Source organism: Salvelinus sp. IW2-2015, linkage group LG2, assembly GCF_002910315.2.
Source record: "Salvelinus sp. IW2-2015 linkage group LG2, ASM291031v2, whole genome shotgun sequence".
NCBI lineage: Eukaryota > Metazoa > Chordata > Actinopteri > Salmoniformes > Salmonidae > Salvelinus > Salvelinus sp. IW2-2015.
The window spans coordinates 18,806,985-18,825,453 of NC_036839.1; the positions used below are offsets into that span (position 1 = coordinate 18,806,985).

Consider the following 18,469-nt stretch of genomic DNA (forward strand, 5'->3'; position numbering starts at 1 on the left):
TCTAAATGATGGCTCAGCCTGCGTTGATAATGCTCGGTCTTCATTTCTAGTCATAATGTGTAAATCAAAACCTACAGGAATACAACAATACTGTCAAAAAAATTATGAAAAAGTCCTTGGTTTGATTTTGGAAGTCATAATCAGTGTTTTGACCATTGTAGATGGTGTCGAGCAGTGCCTGCTGAGGCTAGGAAGGCTCATCATAATGGCTGGAATTGAGTGTAATGGCTGGAATGGATTGGATGGAATGGAATGGTATCAAACATATAAAAACCATGTGTTTGATACCATTCCATTCACTCCATTATGAGCCGTCCTCACCTCAGCAGCCTACGCTGGTGTCGAGAATGCTACGTGACATAACATCAGTGTTTCCCCTAGGATGTTTTTCAGCAGCAGTTGCAAAGTTAGCGGGGAGGGCGTGGTAGTGGGCGTGGCCAATGGCGTGGTTTTAGAAGCCCTCTTGGACGCAAACACAAAATGTTGCTTTTTTAAAGCTTATTTTCTTGCAATTCTACACATTTTACCATGGCTTGCAATGTTCTTATGCTTTCTGAGTGACTCAAACATTATAACAGAAATCAATATGTATCTGCCATGACATTTTTTGAATTTTTGATTCTCCCTGAATGTCTAGTTTTTATTTTGGTGATTGTTAGTTCTTAAAGATGATCTTATTTAAAAAATATATACTGTAGCTCCATTATCTTTTTCTACATCCTTTATATCATGTTTTAGTCGTCCCTGACGCTTTTAAATGAATATAGAGGAAACACTGAACATGATTGAAGAATAGAGCCATAGAAGCATGTCATACTGTATGGATTAGCAGTATATCTGAGGAACATTCTTTACCTCATGTTGCTGAGGGAGTGCAGAGAGTATCACTTTGCTCTCTGTTCTCTTTGATAGGTGAAATTCATGTCACGCGTAACAATGACATTGATATTAAGTGAGACGTTTCCCCTCAAATGTGTCTGACTGAGACGGAAGAGAGGGCACACACCAGATATAACTTTTGTTGTCATCTTTAAACATCTGCATTATTCAGTSGGCTCTGTCCCCATTGGTGACCCTGGCGTGTCAAGACTCTCATTAACACTGTAGCCTCGCCCCACCCACCAATAGACCAGAAACCAMCTGGTTTGGGCCTGACTTGGAAACTTTCCTGCAAACCCAACCCTTGTCTGTCTGTTTCCCTTTCTCACATTATTGTGTGCAAAGATGTTGTCCTCAAGACAGGTTCATTCAGTATTTCCCAGTATTGCTTTTGGCAAAATTGGCAGCAGGCCCTGCAATAAGTTTCTATACAGACCAAAATTGAATTTATTTTCAATATGTAGTCTCTCCTTCATGTTTCAAAGTGTTGACAACCTCTGAGATGTGATGTTGATTTGAAATCATCGATTTTTGTCATCTGCGTGTCAATATCATTCCAAGTTCGAAACAGTATGTGTTGTGTAAGAACGTTCACAAACTTAAAGAGAAAGAATACGCAACGTCAGCCTCACTCGCTCTCAGTGCCAATATAATGATTTTCTTTTTTTCAATAACATTCCTTTGTTGACGTCTCTTAGAGGTCATGGTAATAATAGAACAGGCTCTGAGGTAAGATGGAACATAAGCACTATATAATTTACGTCGAGTTGTAAACACCAATTACAACCATTTATAGACATGGGKGAGCTTCAGTGTGGAGAAGAACTATATATAAAGACGAGTCCGTCGTGGATAAAGACATGTCCTCCACAACACTTCCCATTTCTCAGACTCAGTTGTTTGATGTACACTTTGTTATGATGTGATACAATCAGTACTATTAATTGGGTGTGTTTTCCCTTTTCAAATGTACATAGAACATCTTGGCAAATAGGATGCACTTCATTGGATGGACCTTTGGAAGCGATGGTGCAGCAACCAGTAATACTGATATCATTACAGAATTCAAAAGTATTCARAAATTAAGTGGCATACTTAGAGCCAACTCATCCAGCATGCATAGATTGTACCACTCCTGATGAATAACTACCAAAGACATTAACAAACACTCTTTTAGTTTATTTATGGGAAATACTGCTATCTAAACAACTTCACACAAGGTTATTTGGTACTTATGCAACAAGAGTTGAAATGGGCAGTATAAAGTTAGAATCCACTTCCTTCCACTGAGAGGATGTTAGTGTTATTTAAGCCTGGATAAGATATCCTCACATTCCACGGCAGGCTAGAAGGGAACCAACGCATACCGGATGGATAACTGTTAGCAACCAGTGTGTCTACACCAACCCACCTATCCAGCTTCACAAATGAGGAAAGATGTCTAGGTTAGGCTAATCCAATGTAGGTAACCTCTGTTCCTGTCTGCACAACAATAACAAAACAGTTGCTGCTTGTTCACCCTGGTTTTTCTAGAGGAGTTTTGTGTGCTGAATTTTTTTGCAACTGTTTATCCCCCAAACAATAGATTACTTACACTGTGGTGGGCTTCAATTGCGGTCTTCTGGGGCTTAGTATGTGGCTGTCAATTGAATTACCGTCTTCTACGTCTCTCGGCAATTAAGTGTTTTCTCTGATACTGAAAATAATCCCTCCTGATTCGCTTGCATACCATTTGACGGAGAGCTAAGAGTGTATTTTTAGATGCAAAGGAAATCAACAATATTGTGTGCGCCTCAAAGAGGGAGATGACAGCATTTGTGCTTGAGCATCTGAAGGCATGCACATTTTCTCTCATTGTTCAGGAAGAAAGGAATTATCAGCAGTGTTAGGCATGGGCCTATATCCACACATCCCAAATAGAGAGAGATTCCTCTAATTTGCCCCCTCCACACCCCCTTTTGTCCCTTTCTTAGTTGGTAGAACTGCATTGCCTGTAGTAATTGCCTATTGAAGCATAATCACAATTAATTAACACTTTCTATTTCAAAACAAATATATGGAAAATTATTTTGCATATGGTAATGGTGAACACATTGAACTCTACTGCGAAACCACAAAACAGCAGTGCCCATGTTAAATCCAACTCTAGCAGCGAGCTTGTGAATTGAACTTTGTTTTAATGAAACATGCAATGCCTATGAGGTTATCTAATCACCACATATGATAAAGTATGTTTTGTACATTCTGTTAATTGTGCATTTTTATTTCATTCAAGACTCAGCCCTGATATGCTTTTGTGATCTAGCTAATTTGCCCATGACTGATTGTGTAGAAGTTGAGCTATGGATGTATAATTCAGAGCTGGGTTAATCAAGTACTAATTGTAGTTCAGTCTAATCTACATTTGACAACAAAAAAGAAAACAGATTTTGAGCCTGATAATTAAGCCGACCACAACCAGAAAGTATTCTCTTCCTGTTACATACATACAATCCTCTAGGCTTTGGAGAACAAGCCTGTAACAGGAGCGTTGGGAGTCGGGAAGCAAGTTCAGGGAGTGAATCATTTAATCAATAAACGAAACATAATAGAAAACAAGAAACACGAACAACGCACAGACATGAAACTGAAACCGAAACAATAACACCTGGGGAAGGAACCAAAGGGAGTGACATATATAGGGAAGGTAATCAGGGAGGTGATGGAGTCCAGATGAGTCTGATGACATGCTGGTGCGCGTAAGAGCGCCGGAGAGGGAGTATACTTGACAAAGACCCCAGATTCACAGTAGACTTTGGTAGTGAAATACAGAGCACGCATCCTTATCCAATTCCGAGGTGCATATTGAAGATATTGGAAGAACTGTCCACATTTACTTTTCGCCAGCCAAAAAGATGAGTAGGCCTAACGAACAGCTAAAGCACTAGCCTATGTCAATCTACTATCCCCCATAGTACAAAGGTTGTCCTATTCTATTCTGTGCGAGAAATAGATATTCCAAACATAGTCTGGGACAGTTGTGGTATGCAATTAGTCCCAGATTAATACAACCACTAGCATCAGCACCGTTTTTGTGCAATGTGGCTGACGCAACAGATCAGAACGTTTATCTTAAAATGTTGATTAGGGTATTTCTTCACATTATAAGCGCAGCAATGCACACATGGTAGTACGCCATAAGCGCGAATGTTCCATTAGCGGAAAAAAACATTATCAAAAGTGACCGCAAATGCAATTATGCCTGTAATGCTTTTATTATAGGTGCATTTTTATGGTGAAAATTATCTTCCCCAAACTTGAAACTCACGTGCTGCTTATGCATGCCAGTTGGGCTCTACACCCCTTGTAAAGTGGATTAATGTGCTTAATTTTTAAGAAGTTATTTTGCCATTTTAGTTGTGATACAAATCTTATTAAAACATATAGGGCTATAGGCTAGGCTACATGAGGTGTGTGACAATGATTCAAACAAGTCGCAAAAAAAGCCATTGTTTCTTATGCTTGGCATCATTCACAAGTGATAATATATAATTCACAAGTCATAGGCTAATATTGTCACCAATCAGACTATTCTTGATTTCATCTTGATTTTTCATATACTAAATAATATATGTGTGAAATTTGTTTTGATTCAGAATGGACCATTATCGAAACGGGGGCAGCGGGAAAAAATACATGTCATCTATGCACTTAAATAGCGAATGGGAGACGCTTTTCCCGGTGGTTTATTTTCATGCCAGCCAGGTAGACTATACTCCTGTTGTAAATATAAGCAATGTGCTTAATATTACGTAAATTGAGAAAAAAATATGCAGTGCATTCGGAAAGTATTCAGACCCCTTGACTTTTTCCATGTTTTGTTACGTTACAGCCTTATTCTAAAATGGATTAAATAGTTTTTTCCCCTCGTCAATCTACACACAAAATTCCCTAATGAAAAAACTAAATTTATAAAAACAAAAAAACTGAAATCGCATATACATAAGTATTCAGAACCTTTACTCAGTACTTTGTTGAAGCACCTTTGGCAGGGATTACAGCCTCAAATCTTCTTGGGTATAACACTACAAGCTTGGCACACCTGTATTTGGGGAGTTTCTCCCATTCTTCTCTGCAGATCCTAACAAGCTATTTTCAGGTCCCTCAAGATATGTTAAATCGGGTTCAACTCCAGGTTCTGGCTGGGCCACTCAAGGACATTCAGAGACTTGCCCCGAAGCCACTCCTGCATTTTCTTGGCTGTGTGCTTAGGGTCGTTGTCCTGTTGGATGGTGAACCGTTGCCCCAGTCTGAGGTCCTGAGCGCTCTGGAGTAGGTTTTCATCAAGGATCGCTCTGTACTTTGCTCCGTTCCTCTTTCCTTCTATCTTGACTAGTCTCCCTGTCCCTGCCACTGAAAAACATCCCCACAGCATAATGCTACCATCACCATGCTTTACCGTAGGGATGGTGCCAGGTGTCCTCCAGACGTGATGCTTGGCATTCAGGCCAAAGAGTTCAATATTGGTTTCATCAGACCAGATCATTTTGTTTCTCATGATCTAAGAGTCTTTAGGTGTCTTTGCGCAAACTCCAAGCGTTCTGTCATGTTCCTTTTACTGAGGAGTGACTTCCGTCAAGCCACTCTACCATAAAGGCCTGATTGGTGGATTGCTGCAGAGATGGTTGTCCATCTGGAAGATTCTCCCATCTCCACAGAGGAAGTCTGGAGCCATGTCAGAGTGACCATCGGGTTCTTGGTTACCTCCCTGACCAAGGCCCTTCTCCCCCGATTGTTCAGTTTGGCCGGGCAGCCAGGTCTAGAAAGAGTCTTGGTGGTTCCAAACTTCTTCCATTTAAGGCTGATGGCGGCCACTGTGTTCTTGGGGACCTTTAATACTGCAGAAATGTTTTGGTACCCTTCCTACGTACAATTCCTTAAACCTCATGGCTGGGTCTTTGCTCTGACATGCACTGTCAATTTTAGAACAAGGCTGTAATGTAACAAAATGTGGACAAAGTCAAGGGGTCTGAATACTTTCCCGAATGCACTGTAGTAGGCCTAGCCTAAAGAAAGCTGATCCTCCTCTTTTTAGTAGAGGCCATCACTCTGTTTTCTRGCGCAATTGCATAGCATATTGAAATGTTGCGCAGCATTAAGTGTTTAATTAGATTTTAGAGTACATTTGTATTGATGTCAAAGTGATTAGAGGGACAATAGAGTGCTGAGTACCATGAAGTTATCAAGTTTGGTAGGCTACTAATGACCGTCAGCAGCATCAGAGCTTGGAGAAGCCTAATTACCGTGACTAAACGGTCACGTGGAATTTGACTGCCTTCATAACTCGTGACCACCGCTGTGGCGGTAATACGGTCACCACAACAGCCCTAGCCACTGCTTTTTGCACACATTTGCGTGTCTGGCTGTGTGCATAGTGAATGTSTGTGTGTATGTATGCACCTGCTGTAACCCAGTCTAAGTTCATATTTGTGCACTGCTTTTAACAATGTATTGTATTCCTTTCGCTGTGTAATTTGTTATATTACTGACTCACACATAGGAAGGAAATGACAAAGCCTCTAAATCAGTTTACTAACCTGTCCCTTATCCCCCTCATCCTTGTAAGGTTTAAGGCCCTTGTAAGTCCTAACATTATGGAAGCATTTAAACTGCACATGCATCCTGTGTTAACAAAAAGGCCACTTGCATAGTATGTGTGCAATAATCACCACATTAACGCTTGGCGGTCAGTGAGCTCTATTGATTTCACCATTTCAGCCAAATGCACTTGAGTCTAGATGAAATGAAATGTCACGGCCGTCGTTGGAAGGAGACCAAGGTGCAGCGTGGTGAGTGTACATTTTCTTTTATTACAGTAAATGTCGCCAACAAAACAAGAAAACAAAGAAACAACCGTGAAGCTTAACAGGGCATTAGTGCCACTAACAAAGATAACTACCCACAAACACCAAAGGAAAAAAGGCTGCCTAAGTATGATTCCCAAATTCAGAGACAATGATAGACAGCTGTCCCTGATTGAGAACCATACCCGGCCAAAACATAGAAATGCAAAACATAGAAATAAAGAACATAGAATGCCCACCCAAATCACACCCTAACCAAACCAATAGAGACATAAAAAGGCTCTCTAAGGTCAGGGCGTGACAGTACCCCCCCCCCCCCCCCAAAGGGGCGGACTCCGGCCGCAAGACCTGAACCTATAGGGAGGGTCCGGGTGGGCATCTATCCGCGGTGGCGGCTCTGGTGCGGGACGTAGACCCCGCTCCACCTCTGGCTCACCCCACTTTGGAGGCGCCTCTGGTGCGGGGACCTTAGTCGCCGACCCCGGACTGGGGACCCTCGTCGCGGGCCCCGGACTGGGGACCCTCGCCGCGGGCCCCGGATTGGGGACCCTCGCCGCAGGCCCCGGACTGGGGACCCCGCTGGAGGCTCCGGACTGGGGACCGTCGCTGGAGGCTCCTGACTGGATGCCGTGTTGGAGGCTCCGGACTGGGGACCGTCGCTGGAGGCCCGGACTGGAGACCGTCGCTGGAGGCTCCGGACTGGGGACCGTCGCTGGAGGCCGGACTGGAGGCCGTCGCTGGAGACCCCGGACTGGAGGCCATCGTTGGAGGCTTCGCCATGCTTATCACTGGAGGCTTCGTGCCATGGATCATCACTGGAGGCTTCGTGCCATGATCATCACGGAGCTTCGTGCCATGGATCATCACTGGAGGCTTCGTGCCATGGATCATCACTGGAGGCCTGGAGAGCAGAGCTGCAACACCCGTCCTGGCTGGATGCTCACCCTAGCCCGGCAACTGCGGGGCGTTGGCACAGGACGCACTGGGCTGTGAGAGCGCACCGGAGACACTGTGCATAGAGCCGGCGCAGGATATACTGGGCCGAGGAGGCGCACTGGAGGTCTGGAGCGTAGAGCCGGCACCACCCTTCCTGGCTGGATGCTCACCCTAGCCCGGCAGCTGCGGGGTGCTGGCACAGGACGTACTGGGCTGTGGACACTCACCGGAGACACAGTGCGCAGAGCCGGCGCAGGATATCCTGGACCGAAGAGACGCACTGGAGGCCAGATGCGCTGAGCCGGCACCATCCGTCCTGGCTGGATGCCCACTCTAGCCAGGCCGATGCGGGGATATGGAATATAGCGCACCGGGCTATGAGTGCGCACTGGAGACACTCTGCGCAGAGCCGCATAACATGGGGCCTGAGTAGTCACACTCTCCCCACGGTAAGCACGAGGAGTTGGCTCAGGTCTCCAACCTGACTCAGCCAATCTCCTCGTGTGCCCCCTAAAATGTTTTTGGGGGAGTGGCTTCTCAGGCTTCCGTGCTAGCCGTGTCCCCTCGTAACGCTGGGCCCCCTTTCTAGCTGCCTCCGCCTTCCTTGCTGCTTCCACCTGTTTCCATGGGAGGTGATCCCTTCCGGCCAGGATCTCCTCCCATGTCCAGGATCCTTTGCCGTCCAGGATGTCCTCCCATATCCAGTCCTCCTTACCACGCTGCTTGGTCCGTTTGTGGTGGGTAGTTCTGTCACCGCCGTCGTTGGAAGGAGACCAAGGTGCAGCGTGGTGAGCGTACATTTTCTTTTATTATAGTAAATGTCGCCAACAAAACAAGAAAACAAAGAAACGACCGTGAAGCTTAACAGGGCATTAGTGCCACTAACAAAGATAACTACCCACAAACACCAAAGGAAAAAAGGCTGCCTAAGTATGATTCCCAATCAGAGACAACGATAGACAGCTGTCCCTGATTGAGAACCATACCCGGCCAAAACATAGAAATACAAAACATAGAATGCCCACCCAAATCACACCCTGACCAAACCAAATAGAGACATAAAAAGGCTCTCTAAGGTCAGGGCGTGACATTTAAACTGTAAATTGTCCTCAGCATTAAGCTTCTTCAGCTATGTCTCCCAACATTTTTAACATTCAGGGCAGGACAAGATCATCAGCACAATACTAATCCCTAAACAATTCCCAAGGGTTGACTTGACACATACTCTCTTTTGCTTTGTTTTGTCTGGCAGTTTTATGTAATCCCAAATAGAAAGAACCCAATATTCTGTGAGATAGAGAGATGGAGGTTCTCACTCATACTTTGTCAGACCTGCCTTACTGTATGTATGAAATCAAGCCCCAGCTTTGGAATCTCTGCTCTGACATCAAACATCCAGCCCTGTCACTGACTGAGYGACTAAAATAAGCAGAAACACCATATTGTTGTTTATTGTGTGTATTGAGTCTTTTAGACTCTTAGTGGGATTGTATCAACCCCAGTCTGAGGACTACAGGTCTGTGTGTAATGGCCGTCGCGTTTGGCGTCTGATGGATGTGGGCAAAGACATGTCTCTGTGGAGGATCGTTGCCCCACAGATGTTTCCTGTCTCATTGTTGAGWCTAAACAGAAGTGCCAGTTATGGACCAAGAGGCGCCTGCATTCCACACCACCTCCCCTTGCCCCTCACATAGCCCCTCTACCTCAACTCAGCTATGACCAGACAACTATGCAGAAACACTCTACAGAGCTGCCTGTTCTGTCTGGTGTTGTTGGGCCGTGAATTGGAGGCCAGTGAGTGTGCTATGTACTGTGTTGTGTATATATACTGACTTAAGTTTTAAGATGGGTTCTGAGCCACCATTGCACCCATTCCTCAAATAGGATTTGGAAAAAGAGGAYAAATCTGGAGGAGGTTCTAAAGTGCGCGGGTGGGCACCCCACTGTGTCCTGCACTAAGAGGGATTTAGTTCGCACTCACGCACACAACTCTGTAGCAGACCCTCCCGAGTCCTAATCCTCATCCTACGCTTTGAATTATTTGCGGAGAGAGAGAGAGCGAGAGATCCCTGCAGTTGATAGCACTTGGGAGTAATAATAACAATCTATTTCTGGAAGATGACTTTGAAAGCGGCCATCGGGATGATCATGTGCAGTTAGCTCTGTGTTGCCATTTTTTAACACAGACCCCGGMTTTTTTTCTGCATCCCTAGACTCCTTCATCTTCTGTTCTTCACTTCCTGCTCAACACTCTCCCTTCCTCCTTCCTTCAGCAGTAGGGTGTGGCCAACTGCTGTGCTGGTACAGTTGACAGCACTACATATCTGTCTCTCTCTGGAGACACGTTGTTTGTGTGTTTTTCGTCTTCTGCCAGTCTGGGTAGAATGGGCGAGGCTCACACAGAGGGCGGAGTGTCACGAAAAGAACTCAGAATTCTCTCATCACAGCTCAGCAGACTGTTTGGTTGAGGGTATAAAGGCGATCAGGTGGATTTGTGTATCCAGAACAGGAAAACAGTAAGAGTAGCACACGTTGAAAGGGAAAAGTAGAACTTAGTAGAGCAGYGGTTCTCAAACTTTTTGGGTCCGGGGACCCCTTTTGTAATAGCTAATTCACCAGGGACCCCCTCATAACTCCAGTGAGAAAAAAATAGCATACAAGAAGTTTTACTATGACTTTGGCAGTGCATGGCAGGACAAACCAAGTCTTGGGCGCTGCGAAGGAACATTTTAATGGCCRACCTCTTGGCATCGGAGTTAACATTTAGCAGTTTAAGCTAATTCTACACGCCTCTGTTTTGAAAAAAGCTGAGGGATGGGCCTGGAGAAATGTAACCACTCTCAAATMCATAGACAGGGTTATGGATGCAAGGACTGACCATCCATAATATCAAAATTATAGTTTTAGCAATGTTTCAGGTATTGCTAAATGTTATTGTTTGTTTACATTTACATTGTTTACAAACATTGGGTTATATTTTTGGTTCTGCTTAGGGGGTTCTGATTGGGTAGGACAGTTGAACTAAGCTCATGAGGCATTTATAAATCATGTTCTTCAAGAATAAATGGGCTATATCATGGTATGCCATACCAAAAATGGATGTAGCAACTAWGGATTCTAGCTTTAAATTACAGTGCATTTAGGTAAAAAAATATCTAATAACTGGTTGAAAAATGTATAATTGGTGAAGCACTGTGGATACCAATATCCCATGTGACCCTCCCAGTCCCATGTTTCCCAAGGTTAAGAGTATATGAGTAGATTAATAATATTACATTGTATTTCATTGTATTTTATTACACCCTCAAATTATTCTACGGATCCTTTAGCCAAAATGTGTTTCGTCTGTTGGTAGAATAGATATGAAATGTTATTTTGAGATCTGGCCGCGGACCCCTGCAGTAGAACCCCTGAAGTAGAGGGCAAGACTGTGACTGAGATACAGATTAGAGTGAGTGGCTAAGATGGGAAGAGCGACACGGGAACCTTTCAGACATAAATGGAGATGGAGAGCGAGATGATAGAAGAGAGGGGGAAAAGATGGAAGTGTAGACAAAGCCAAGGAATGGGAGGATGAGGAGGCTGGAGAGACCAATATATTGCTATTCTTCAAYAAGCATCACATTTATCAAATGAACTCCCTCAGTTCTCAGCCTGACAATGATCACTCTGAGCTATCCTTAGATCTTGCTTTCATACACTTTGTTTTCAGCTAGAAGACGATACCTCGAAGACTGATTCACACTGTGTAAAGACGCACACCGCAGAGATCCAACCCCGCACGCCCGCCCCTTTCAGAAATATGCCTGACAGAGTTGCATTCTCACTTTGACAGTGAGATGATTTATGGAGTTGAGAAGATGCAGTGTCTCTATGCACTGATGCATTGATGTCTTTGTGACATTTAGCTAAACCAGTCGCATGCAGACACACCCACACACACAAACACCAATCCCTTGTGCCTCAGTGACATTTTGAGAATAAAAGCACAGCATATACACTGAGTATACCAAACACTGGGAACACTTTCCTAATTTTGAGTCGCGCCACTCCCCCTTTACCCTCAGAACAGCCTCAATTCGTCGGGCATGGACTCTACAAGGTGTCGAAAGTGTTCCACAGYGATGCTGGCCCATGTTGACTCCAATGCTTCCCACAGTTGTGTCAAGTTGACTGGATATCCTTTGGGTGGTGGACCATTCTTGATACACACGGGAAACTGTTGAGTGTAAAAGAATAACAGCAGTATTGCAGTTCTTGACACAAACGGGTGCGCATGGCACATACTACCATACCCCTTTCAAAGGCACTTAAATCTTTTGTCTTGCCCATTCACCCTCTTTTTATTTTATTTAACTAGGCAAGTCAGTTAAGAACAAATTCTTATTTACAATGATGGCCTATCCCGGCCAAACCCGGACGACGCTGGGCCAATTGTGCACCGCCCCGTAGTGACACCTCTAGTACTGAGATGCAGTGCCTTAGACCGCTGTGCCACTCGGGAGCCCTCTGAATGGCACGCATACACAATCCGTCTCAAGGCTTAGAAATCCTTCTTTAACCTGTKATTTCCTCTTAATCTACAKTGATTTGAAGTGGATTTAAATAGTAACACCAATAAGGGACCAAAGCTTTCAACTGGATTCACCTGGTCAGTCTATGTCATGGATCAAGTGTTGTTAATATTTTGTATACTCAGTGTGTAATTAAGCAATATGGCACGAGGGGGTGTGGTATATGGCCAATATACCACAGCTAAGGGCTGTTCTTATGCATGACGCAATGCAGAGTACCTGGACACAGCCCTTAGCCATGGTATATTGGCCATATATCACAAACCCCCGAGGTGCCTTATTGCTATTATAAACTGGTTACCAACGTAATTAGAGCAGTAAAAATAAATKTTTTGTCATACCCGTGGTATATGGTCTCATATACCACAGCTGTCAGCCAATCAGCATTCAGGGCTCGAACCACCCAGTTTATAATTCCTCTTCAGCTGTCTGTGATGGTCTTTGGCCTAAAGCTGTGTAAATGGCAGTTAGCTCAAACTTCCTTGAATCCGGTCACAATGCCGACGTGGTTATCATACGACTCTTGACAGCATGAATTTATGACATGTCAAGTGTCTCATGCGTCATTACAGTAGTAACACTGCGTCTCCTATTCAGTCTTAAAGCCTTTTGCTATATTCATTATATTCTGTGATCATAAACACTCACCCCACATCCATGCAGCCCCTCACCCCTCAACAGTTGACATATTGACGACTACATCCAACCCTTAGTGTGAATAGATGTCATTTCTGGATCTCCGCTCTTGCCCTCATAATCTTTGGTAATACTTGGCAGCAGCCTTCACAGTTCAGCACCAAGTCACAGTGAAGGGGAGGGATCAGGCACAGATTACCCTGTAATTTGACTGGAGCTTGCAGTATTAACAGTGCGAGGTGAACAAAGAGGCACATGGGAGCGGAGCATGGTGGAATGGGCTTACTGGCTCTGTCAATGATTTATCCATCTCTCAGTTCTAACAAGGACGAGTGACGTGTTTATAATGTGATGGCGCAGTTGTGTGGCGGGAGTTCAACTCACGAATATAAACCTAATAAGAATGTTTGTTTTGTTCCTGACTGTTTCCTTAATGAACCAGTAACAGGCTGTTAGCTTTGTGGTCAGAAGAGGGCCTTCACCTAGATCTTAAGAAGTATTTGCTTTTGTCAACCCAGGCAGACAGTGTAGTAGGTCAGCACTGAACTACTCTCTGTGTGCGCTGTTTGTACAGTCAACTGGTTTTATATGTGGAGCATTGTCTGTCTGTCTGTTAGCACGACTCCTAGCTGTGTCGGGATCTAACTGGAGGTGACATGGGAAGTACTCTCCTTGATTTCTGCAGGGAGTTCCTGTTGCTGTTATCCGGAGAGGAAGCAGGTGCTTGTCTGAAGCCTTATCTTTCAGTAGGACTCTTCCTTCCACAACATACACAAGCACACAGAAACACAAGTACGGAAATACATACTAACAAATGCACACAGATGGGATCGTTCAATGTCCTTATTCTAAATCATTCTGCATAAGAATGTCTGCATAGTTACTAAAATGGAAATGAACTCCATGTTGCTTTAGCAGAAATAATCAGATTATATAATGTAGTCTGGGCTGAAGTGGAAATCCCCTCTGCTTTTTTACTCTGATCTGGGCCGAAACGGTGCATTCCTGGCTAACTGTTAACAGGAGCTCCAGGCATCCAGCACACTATCTCATCCTCKTGTGTATGTGTGCGCGTGTGTGTGTAAGAGAGACAAGCATCACCACATTCCTTCACCTCCTCAACCCCCCTCCCTGCCCGTTTCCTGTCATTCCATGCATTCCTGCCCATGGAACTAAAGCCCCAATCAGAGCTTTAGTTGGCTGCACTTTAATGTCCCATTTATTCTCCCTGGCTCTGTTGAGTCTGCTAGTCAGAGAGAAGCTCACTGTGTTTAACCATGTATTCTGTGGTTGCCGAGTYTCATTTACGGGAAGGCTCTTTGGTGTGCGCATGGGTTTGTTGTGAGTTCATGTATTTGCATTTGTTTGTGTGGCTGCATTTGACTTTGCAAATGTACTCGTGTGCAGCACTTCAGTCCTGCCCTATGATTCTCTTCATTTTCAATGTAAGGTTGTGCTTACGTTGAAAATATTCCATAGTGTTTTCAGATTCAATGAGCACACAGGCATAGTTTAGTTTCACCCCAACTTGACAAGACATGGTGGGGGGGGGGGGGGGTTAAAGGGTGAAGGATTGGTCTGGATGACACTCCAAACAAACTAGACATACAGAAACATAAGCCACACGAGCCAGTCAAATGTCTCTCTTTCTCCTTTTGAAGTAGTGTAGTTTTGGTTCCCTGCTGTTAGCTGTGCTCCATAATGGCACGTAGTCCCCTGCTCAGCTCCCCTGCCTATCGCTGAGTTAATCAAACAGCTAGCTAGCTGGAGCCAGAGAGTTGGAGCCTGCATGGCCTTGGAATGCTGTAGCCCTCCTGGTGAGGTGGTGCTTAGCGGCTCAGTTCCCGTCAGGCCTTCTAGAATACGTCTGAAGAAATGACACAGACTTGAGATTATGGAAAATAGGATGTTTTGGGAACAATGTGATGTTTCATGGGCTCTTATTCTTGTGTGTTTGTTTATGTGGGTTTTGTATGTTATCCTGTCCTGACCAYCGTCTCCTTGTCTATGAGCCAGTCATTTCATGGAATTGTATTGATAAGAATGTACAGTGTGTTTATTTTTTTATCCTGACCAGTCTGTCTCTCTGTCTTCCTTCTCAGGCGTTGCTGAAGATGGACTGCCAGGGCCTGGTGGCCAGGCTGGTGATGGACTTTGTCCTGCTGACCACAGCAGTGGAGGTGGCCGGTCGATGGAGGGAGCTGGCTGAGAGGTTGGCCAAGGTCTCCCGTCTGCAGATGGATGCATATGAGGCACCCCACAGAAACAAGAATGGAGTAGTGGACAATGAGGTAAGTGGTTTGGATGGCACGATCCTACTGAAACTTTGTTGGCAACCAAATTGAAAAATGGAACACTAGACATAGCTGTTTGAAATTATATTACCTGCGATCTATAGATAGTGACATGCTTATTCATTTTTTAATTATACTTTTGGAATGATATACAGTGAATGTCAGCCATATAACCATGACCATTGTAAATTAAACTGTCAGAACATGGCATGCGATTTATTGTCACACTGTTCAATACGTTGTCTTCAATTGCCACCCCTCATTCTCCTCTGACCTTATCTCTACCTGTACTGTGTGTTCTACAACGGGTTGGTCAAAACAAGCATTGTGATTGGTTGAGACGTGTTCTAAACCATACAAAAAAATATGTTTAGTACGAGTAGGCCAATGAACAAAAATGTTTTCTGTTCCATCTGAGAAATCCCTGCGCAGCTACTGTCCCATCAGCCCTGCCAGTCAATTCATTATCTTGATCTACACTGTAAAAAGCATCTACACATTATTTCCCCTTGCGTCTAGCCTAACATTTGGTTTGCAACAACGAGGGGGTTGTACAAACGATGCTGTCTGTCTCTCGACATTTGCATCATTGTTTCAATATTGACATTCGATCTCCACTGTCCTATTGAGAAGTAATGTCAGAATGAGACAGACATCTTTTCTCAGCCAGTCGAAATCATGAATCAGCATACTTTTTATGGATATATACAAATAAATGTCAATAGAAAAACAGGTGAAATGACATGAAATGCAGCTAGTTTGCTGTCTTACCAGTTTCAGTTTGAAGTGATTGCGTTAGCTTTGTAGCTGGCTAGCTCCTCTGAACAGTGTCCCGACGAGAGGCGAAATCGCGCATCATTAGCTCGTTGTTATACATGTATCCAAAACAGCTTCAACAAACGCAAATGCAGCTACTTTGCYGTTATTCTAGCTGCTTGACCTAACCATAGTTAGCTAGCTAGCAAGGGATAAGAGCATTGCCCGCCAGCATGGCAATGGAACATTTAGAATGAACGACTGGATATAGAACAAAAAATACTTTACGACTGGGTCAAGTCTTTGGCAACCTAACCTATAGAATGAAAGGCCAGCTAGCAACCATAGATGTGTCGGGACTAGGCCTATATTTTCATTGAGCTGTTTAGCAAGCTCTCTCATGTGCAATTGCTTTACTTTAACCTTTATTTAACTAGGCAAGTCAGTTAAGAACAAATTCTTATTTTCAATGACGGCCTAGGAACAGTGGGTTAACAGCCTTGTTCAGGGGCAGAACGACACATATTTTTGTTTTTTTACCTTGTCAGCTCAGGGATTTGATCTTGTAACCTTTTGGTTACAAGTTCAACACTCTAACCACTAGGCTATACGCCAACAACATAATTATGACCATAGAAACATCAGGAAACAGCATGGAAGTCCCATGTGATCTGCTTTCAGTTAAATATGCTCGCTTCAATCTCCACCTCTTTCTGTTTCACTCTCTCCCTGTGTAGGCCATGTGGAAGCCAGCCTATGACTTCCTGCTGACGTGGGCGGCCCAAATCGGGGACAGCTACCGGGACGTGATCCAGGAGCTGCACATGGGCCTAGACAAGATGAAGAGCCCCATCACCAAGCGCTGGAAACACCTGACGGGCTCGCTCATCCTCGTCAACTGCTTGGATATGCTCCGGAGCTCCGCCTTCAGCTCCGCCTCTCAGGACGACTGTGCCATCTAGACCAAACTGGCCATCATCATCACCATCGTCATCCCTCACAGGTTGCAACTTGTCTCCTCCCCTTTCAATCTCTTTCCCATCAGTATAGATAAAAGAACGAGGAAGAGAGAAAGCCCCTTTATACTGTTGAGTTGGACCTATAGACTCCGTCTTCTGCTGTCCTTCCAACGTCAATCACCATCCTAACCCAACCCCTGACCCCACCCCTCTGGATCATTTTGCATATCTACCTAAAATGTAGAACATACCTTATTCCCTGTTTGTATTGGAGATTCTGCACAACAGCTGCCTGTCTGTCTGCTCCCGCTGTGTCCTGCTTCCTCCGAATCTGCCTTCAGTCTCTCACCCCCAGGAGGACGAGAGCACTAGACTGCCCCCCTCACTTCGTATTGCCACCAGCCAAACTACACAATGCTACAGTCTCAGTATTCACAAATACTATTTTAATTGTCACTGCCTGGCATAGTATGTATTTTTTTACTCTAAATATGGCACCACATTTTTTTAAGACTCTTTGACACCTTCCGTTCATAACTGTGGACTCGACCCATTACTAAGAGAATAAACTTTTGAAATGGTATCCATGTTCTTTAGTCTTGTCACGTGTGTCAAACAAGCTGAATATGTTTATTTATAAAGCTTTATAATTGTTAAGATGAACGTGCACTCTTATTGTTCAGGGTTTCCTCCAGCTGTGGTCCATTTTTTTATTTCAACTCATTTGTTTGAGAACTGTGTATATTTCAAATAGTCTTTCTGCTTCTTCTCTCACCTCTTTATCACCTCTTTAACGCTCTTTTAAAAGGAACCTTAAATGCCTGCCGTTGTTTTTTTTTACTCCTTTTTTAAGATATTTTGTACCAAAGCTTGTCAGCAGTTAATATGGATCTACATATAGCTACTGTAGATGGCCTCATTCAATGTCCAACCACTGTTGTGCAATGCTAACTCTGTTAAAGATTATGTATATGTTTTGACCCCTGTATGTGTTGTGTTCAGTGATGAGTACTGTATAGCTAGCTTCATGTTCATCCACATTTTGCATCCGTTTTGACTGCATACTTTTGTGGAGAATAATATGAATAAAATGTAAATATTTATACACAATTCATTATGCTGATTTCTGAATAATTGGATTTATTACCGCAGTATCCATATTTTATCTTCATGTCAGATTTGTTTGCATTTTTTTATTTACATTTTGCCTTACAAGCACGCAAATAATGTTAAAGAGACAGAAAATTACAAGAAAGGTATGTGACAGGTTCTGTTTAGTCTCTAATCAGCATTCAGTTTGCGCAGACCACCCAACAACATCCCAGAGAATACAGCATGTTCTGCTGAGAACAAAATAAATGTACTGGTACACAGGGAGATAATCTCTCACCTCATCTTCCCTTTGTCTAATGGCTAACTGGGTGATACAGACGGTGTGAAAGAGAGGTCAAAATACACCAGAGGAGGATAGATAGACTCCCATGAAAGAGAGGAAGAGGTAGAGATAGAGACACGTATGGAAAAGAGGAGGAAGGGGGATGTTTCAGTCTGGATGACCTCCAGCAGCCGGTTTGCTTATCTAACTTTCTGCT

General features: G+C 44.0%; 1 protein-coding gene across 1 annotated transcript in view; it reads left to right on the plus strand.

Annotated features, from left to right (window-relative positions):
* The window catches only part of LOC111976269 (SH3 domain-binding protein 4), a 69,692-nt gene extending 51,692 nt beyond the window's left edge, over positions 1–18,000 (plus strand). Inside the window, exons 4-5 of the mRNA XM_024005057.2 lie at positions 14,971–15,159; positions 16,656–18,000. Of these exons, the coding sequence (XP_023860825.1) occupies positions 14,971–15,159; positions 16,656–16,880 (414 nt within the window). The 3' untranslated portion in view covers positions 16,881–18,000. The remainder of the gene's footprint in view (positions 1–14,970; positions 15,160–16,655) is intronic.
* Positions 18,001–18,469: the final 469 nt, after the last annotated feature.